This window comes from Saccostrea cucullata, unplaced genomic scaffold (genome assembly GCF_032062105.1).
Source record: "Saccostrea cucullata isolate Sc308-1 unplaced genomic scaffold, CSIRO_AGI_Scuc_v1 ctg20728, whole genome shotgun sequence".
NCBI lineage: Eukaryota > Metazoa > Mollusca > Bivalvia > Ostreida > Ostreidae > Saccostrea > Saccostrea cuccullata.
The window spans coordinates 1-6,741 of NW_026935783.1; the positions used below are offsets into that span (position 1 = coordinate 1).

The 6,741-nt window shown below is 34.4% G+C and overlaps 1 protein-coding gene across 1 annotated transcript; it reads right to left on the bottom strand.

Moving 5' to 3' along the window:
- Positions 1–83: 83 nt before the first annotated feature.
- Positions 84–2,761, bottom strand: LOC134243767 (rabenosyn-5-like; the record flags this gene model as incomplete). Its single annotated transcript, XM_062726009.1, has 5 exons — positions 2,682–2,761; positions 1,719–1,895; positions 1,249–1,398; positions 526–669; positions 84–245 (listed from the first exon to the last, which is right to left on the bottom strand). Coding segments are annotated over exons 2-5 (595 nt in total), but the record flags the coding sequence as incomplete, so codon positions are not given.
- Between the last annotated feature and the right edge of the window lie 3,980 nt (positions 2,762–6,741).

Sequence of the window (6,741 nt, forward strand, 5' to 3'; positions counted from 1 at the left end):
TTTGTTACAGATTAGATTAGTCTTTGGTTCATGTAATGTCTTTACGCTACCAAGTTCAATATATTGACAGAAATATGACTTACTGGCAAACGAGTACGGTAGAAACTGGGAGCACCGGTCACACATGATGTCTCCACAGAGTCGACAATGGTGGCGCCGCCTGGTCAGGGTGAAGTTACGTCGACAGAACGGACACTCTTTGACATGACTATCAGGAAGCCAGGGTACAATAGACTTCTCGTAAGCTGGAAATCACAGAAAGAAAATGTTTATAATAAATACATCTTCATTTAATACTCCTTTGTAAATCCAATTTCAATAAAATGTGCACTACTACTTCACTTTTCTTGGATATAAAAATATCTTTCCAAACATAAGTTTCCATCTAATGAACAACTGATATTGCCCAAATCATAACATTTACCAGTGCTGTACATTTATTAATATATGCATTGCAATAAATATCCTAAGAAATATAATCAGTTTCAATTGATGTCTGTTTATAAATTGGGCTTAGAAGTAAACCTCTGCGTTTGCTGGTTTCCATGGGAGCATCTGGTCCAGTAAGCTTATCCAAACGAATGATCAACTTGTTGGTTTCAACAACGTATCTGTCAACCTTTGCCCCTCTGTGTGCTTTATATAGATCTGTCCAGGAATGGGTCACTCCTTATGATTATCAAAATATTGTTTTAATAATTACTTCCCATAAACAGGATTTATCAACTCTCACTTTACAAATCTACAATTCATTGATAAGTACTGGTAAGGTCAGATATCATCGAATCTAAAACCATAAATTAGGGTTCATTAATCATTCTTTTAATTGGTCCATGAATGTGGTTACTGTAGATCACTAAATTTTCGCGACACCTTATTTTCGCGAGATAGTCATTGACTCTTGATTAGCAAGACAAAATTTTCACGAGTTGTGGTTATTGCTCTATATCTTCTTAAGGAATACTATTATATGCGAGAATTTAATTTTCGCGAGCACACTGTCTCACGTAATTACGTGAAAATAAAGTTCTCGTGAATAAAAAGTGATTTACAGCATATGTACCTTTAAATAGATAATCATTACACACTGTCTATTGTATTTTCAAATATGCAAAATTATCATCCATCTCTGGTAAGAATAAAGAACGTAAACTTAGAGCTACAGTATATTATAATATGGATGTTTGATAGAAGAATGATAAACTTGAAAAATTATAGAATGAATCTACAAAATGGCCATGAACTGACCTATTTCTTGAGGCTCCCAGGCTATGGGGTCGTACCCCGATATTGTGGTGGCTGGGCTTCTATAGACAGAGGACTGAAGGCCTGACTGACCTCCATCTTCCACCTCATCCTTGTCCCCGAGGATCTTCTTCTTAGCTTTGCCAAACAGACCTGTTGATAAAGTATTGATGTGTTTATGCTTATATTTGTGAAAGATTCATGTTTTATATATGTATGCACATGAAGAAAGTAATGCATATTGCATGTACATGCATTCTTAACAGTAATTATGAACATATTTTAACTAGCAACAAGTTTCTACAGCTGGAATGGTCCTCCCCCCACCCCAAAAAAAAATTCTTAAGACATGTAATATTATTTTTTGTCATTGGATAAATGACTCTTACATATTTTTTTTTATCAATATTGATCAATAATGAAAACATAAACTTTTACAAATTATTTTAATAAATGTATCAATGATTTATAACCTCTCAATTGTTGTAGTACATCCTTATCCTCTGAGGAATGCTCCTCCTCAAAATGGCCCTGTAGCATGGTAACAGTGCCCAGATCTTTCATACACATTGGGCAGAGGAAGCCCTCTCTCACTTCTGCTGAAGTTGCCATTTTTGTTTGCTTGAAGATTGTGCCACTCACTGCACTTGCTATAAAATGTAAAAATCAAACCAAAACGGTTATAAATTTCTCATAATATTGCATACGGCATTTTACATTTTTACACTGACTGAATTTCTTGGTCATGGGTTTGTTATGTGGCTGTCAGATGGGTTCCATCGCCAGTGGCCAAATAGCTCAGTCAGTAGAGCACTTGATCGGATATTCAGGGGCTCGGGTTCAAATCCCGTCTGGTTCGCTGCATTTCTCTCCTCTTCCTTTGGTGCCATTCCAAACCCTGGAACTGACAGGTGAGAGGCCTACCAGGGATGAGCCTGGGTTGGGGTCTTTGAGAGACCATAAATACTTTTAAGGAGGGAGGATGTGGCGGTCAGCTGGGCTCGATTGCCAGTGGCCAGATAGTAATCTCAGCGAGATGTCATAGGGACTAAAAATTTTGGTCTGGTGTACATTACGACATCTCGTAGTGGACACCAGATCAAAATTTTTAGTCCCTACAACATCTCACTGAGCTAAGCCATATAGCTCAGTCGGTTGAGCACCTGAACGGAGATTCAGGGTGCTTTAAAAATTCCCATACCTTTCAAGGCATGTGAAGCAAAATCCAGAAAAGGGCATATAGATTACATATTCTTAATATCAAGACCCAGGCACCTGTGGCTGTGGTGCACAATAATTACAGTCATTACATACCCGAGTCACACCCCTTCAGTAAAAATTGCCTCTGTCTGTTTTTCTTTTCTAATACATCAAGCAAAATACATAAATATAGATGAAAAGTGATATAAGTTGATCATGAATCTACCCACACTTACTACAACCCGCTTTTTTCCTTTATTTTCTGTCATTTATGGGTACTGGGATAACATCTGTCAATTTTGCCGGAAGTAGTCTTTGCTATATAACTACATGTACAAAAGTCAGGAACCCAAAAATTAAGTTTTCATATAATATATATATATTTAAAATATATAAGAAGTTCGTGCATCTTTCTATTGTTTTTATTTGTTGTTTGTTAAAATAATATTTACATATTTTTATCAACCCCTCTTTAAGAAATAATTTTTAAAAAATACACTTATTCCAATTACGGATTTACGTCTGAATAATTTGACTTTTACGTTTTCTTTTCCGCTTTCAACTCCATAGCGAGGTACATGTGGTTCAACATTTCAGTGTGTTTTTTTCTATAAATTAGTCATTTTTACATGCTTTATATTGCAGAATTATATCTTCTCATAAAACATTTCTTTTTACTTCAAACAAAAAACAAGAAATGTTCATGGTTTAGAAGTCAACAGAATTAAAAATTAAATTTTTGTGTTAGCTCTGGTGAGGGGAGATAATTTGAAATGTTTCAATTCGTGTCTATGTGTCCCACCCGATTTCTGGTGCATTCCTCTTCTTAGTCGCCGTTATTGGCCTTAAAATCTGACATAAACAACATTTCGAAAAGAATCAGCCGCCATGAGGGTTTTCCCGTGACGACACGATTTAATGTTGAACTGAGTTTGGATTCCCCTACATTTAAACAGCTGATTCTTTTCGAAAAGTTGTTTATGTTAGAATTTGGGCCAATAACGGCTACTAAGAAGGGGAATGCACCAGAAATCAGGTGGGACACATCAACTGACGTGAATTGAGTCACACGCATTTGTTATTTTGACCAAATAAAGCGCCAGAGCAGAAACTGCCAAAAACGCGTTGCATTCTTGTCGCTATGCTCGTGAAGCTCATAGGTTATGTTTACATTGGTTTATTGATAAAACTGCCGACTCTTGTGGTAAATCTTAGAGATGGAAGTTCTTAGACTTTGAATAAATCGGAGTCAAATTTTTTTTATTAATGGTTTAATAAATTTTCTGGACCCCTCTCACCACACCATCAGCTCTCTGCTTTTGTGACCCTCAACTGTTTTTGTGGTTATTGTTCGTGGATAAGTTAATAATGTTTGATTTCTTCTTTTTTTGAGGGAGAGTTGATTTCCCTGCATGATGTCATGCACCACGCTTGAACACACTTTAATGTGTGTCTGTGAAGATTTGACAGATTCAAGTTCTGAGGGAATAATTGAAAGTACAATTAACACCATATTGGCAATTGTGGCATTTAGATAGTTCATCAGGTCCAGTCCAAAGACTATTTCATCTACCTTCGTAGCTATAAATAGCTACGAAGGTATTTAACCCTACCGAAAATAGCTATTTTTACCTACTTTCTGCTTTCTTGCATTTTGTGGCAAAACGGCCGAACGGCACAATATGCTGAGTACCAAATTTCTTGATACAGTCACACTGATGATAGATATGACAAAACTTTGACCAAAAAATGATTACTTCATAAATTAACAATTTTGTGTAGAAACTAATGTAAAATTGAAGATTCAGGAAGTAATCGTTTTTTTGGCCAAATTTCGTCCTACTCATCATTAATGTGACTGTATCAAAATTTATTGAATTCACCATGTTACGCCATTCGATCTTTTAGCTACAAAATGCCGGTAATACAAAAAAATTCCCTTTTGAAAACAATAGATAGACATTTTTAATAGATGAACAATATTCTTTTAATTATTGAATTCCATTATTAACTTTCTTTTTAAGATATGATTTGAATAACCATGATAACATTATTTAAAGTACATTAAAATTAATATATCAAGATAAAAAGTAAGCTTCAGTAAATATCATTAAATTGTTGAACAATAGGTATTACAGGGAGGGATGCTAGCTGAAGAACTGTAGCTCTCCGGAAAAAAATATATTGACACACCAGAGAGCTAGTTTTAGTAATAGATTTATGTGATATTCAGTGATTGGGAAGGGCTTGCTCCACACGCCATAGTCGCATTGAAGTGAAAAATGGCGCATTAAATCAATCAATCATGGCGCAAAGGTGCGCATTCAATTTTTAGCGATGCTATTTGGAAATATTTTGTGTACAACTTTTTTTTTGTTTTACTTTCATTTTAAATGCAGTCAATTTAGAACAACAAATCTCATTGGTTGAAACCTGTCAAAAAGTACTTCCGGTTAAACAAAGCACTTACATGAGGTACAATACTTCATTCATTTGTATGGTAGGGCTGTTCCCTTTCCAAAATTGTCGTAATTTTAACACAAAATATGGGTCAGTTATATTCTAAGAAAGTTCCTTTAAATTTACTGCATTTCATGCGTTAAAAATCGGATTCGGTTAATTAAATTCGTGTTTTCTCTCGTATTTCATATTAGTTTGTCACTTTGTTATTTCTTAAAATGGCCCTTCAGATTATATTGATGGCCCATTCATTTTCGAAATGGCCCATCAAAAATGTTGACAGTTGCGCCATAGTCCCATTGACCATTTTGGCCTTCCCAATCACTGGCTATTTTTTTAAAACTTATAACAAACATTTCAATGATCATGAGCCCAAAAGACATTTGATATTCCAGTCCAGTGTTAAAAAGAAAGAAGAAACATCGGACCGAGGCACTGCGTATTGATCTTTTCTGATGGTCCAATATCTTGAGAAAAGACTGGCTTTATGAGCTTTTTTTTAACATTTTGTAGCTGTAGACACTGAGATTCTCCATTGATGAGTTCTATGTCATGCACCACGCCTAACTCATGCCCTGCATGATAATGTGAGGATTTGACAAGTTATCTGAGGGATGACTCAGTACCATCAAATAATTAATGTAGTTAGATTTAATAAGAAGTAAAGGAATCATATGAATAGGGTGAATTCAGATCAAAAGTTATAGTCATTTACCGATAACAGAAAATGTATGCATCAGTAGTTTGTTTTAGACTAAAAGTCACAATTCAGTATACTTCAATATAGTTGTAAGTTCAGTTCTTCCTCTCATATAAGTATTAGGACCAGTATGTATAGGATACATATCTCAATTTTCTATTTCAGACTTGCTAGATCTCAGGAGAGAAAGAAAACAGAATGGCCAAGTCCAAGAACCACACTGCACACAACCAGAGTCTGTACTAGTATATATAATAATAAAAATACAACAAAACAGCTGTTATAATTAGGATGAGAAATATATTCTTTTTTATTTTTGACAGCTGTATCATATCAAGTAAATTTTTTTTAAAAAGTTGATATGCGTCTATGCCTTTTGACTTGCATAACATAAACAGGAAATAAATTATGTTAAAGGACATGAAATGTTGAAAAAAAAGGAGTAATTAATATTCATAATTAATCACAATTAAGGAGAAATGATTGCTTATTTCTCTTTTCAAGCAGTTCTCTGCTAGATTCGGCAATGAACATACTGGTACAACTGTAAGAAAAGTTTAATTAATACATGTATAGCACGACAGAAACTTCATTAGTTTATGACAGCACATGCTTCATGAACAATTCTAGTAAATTTTTAATTAATTAATTAATCAAACTTGAAAAGCAAGTTGGGTGATGTCTAGTTCATAAAACAAAAGTGGAGGAGGCCTCAGAAATTTTCTTTGATAAAAGATAAAACACTTTAATAAGATAAATATTTTTTTATAGGTGTCACTGTTAAGATTTAATGAGTACCAGTACCCAATGATGAATGTTTTGTCATGCACCACTCTTATAAAAACTGTGATGATTTGACAACCATTAGGTCTCTTCTGAGGGTACTTTGTCAAGATTTGACAAGGGAGACAAATGATGCTTGTCTTGCAGGCAGATACTAAAACAGTTTGGAATCTGCTTCTTGCCATTTTACCTTAGGAAGCTCTGGATAAGGGACCAGTTAAATGTAACTTAGTTAAAGAATTATTGTCAATTTTTTTATGGAATAGTTTGTATTAATATTTCAGAAAATGTTTTTTTCCTTATTAAACTCATCCTAATTACAAGGAAAAATGTTAATACAAATTAGTATTGGA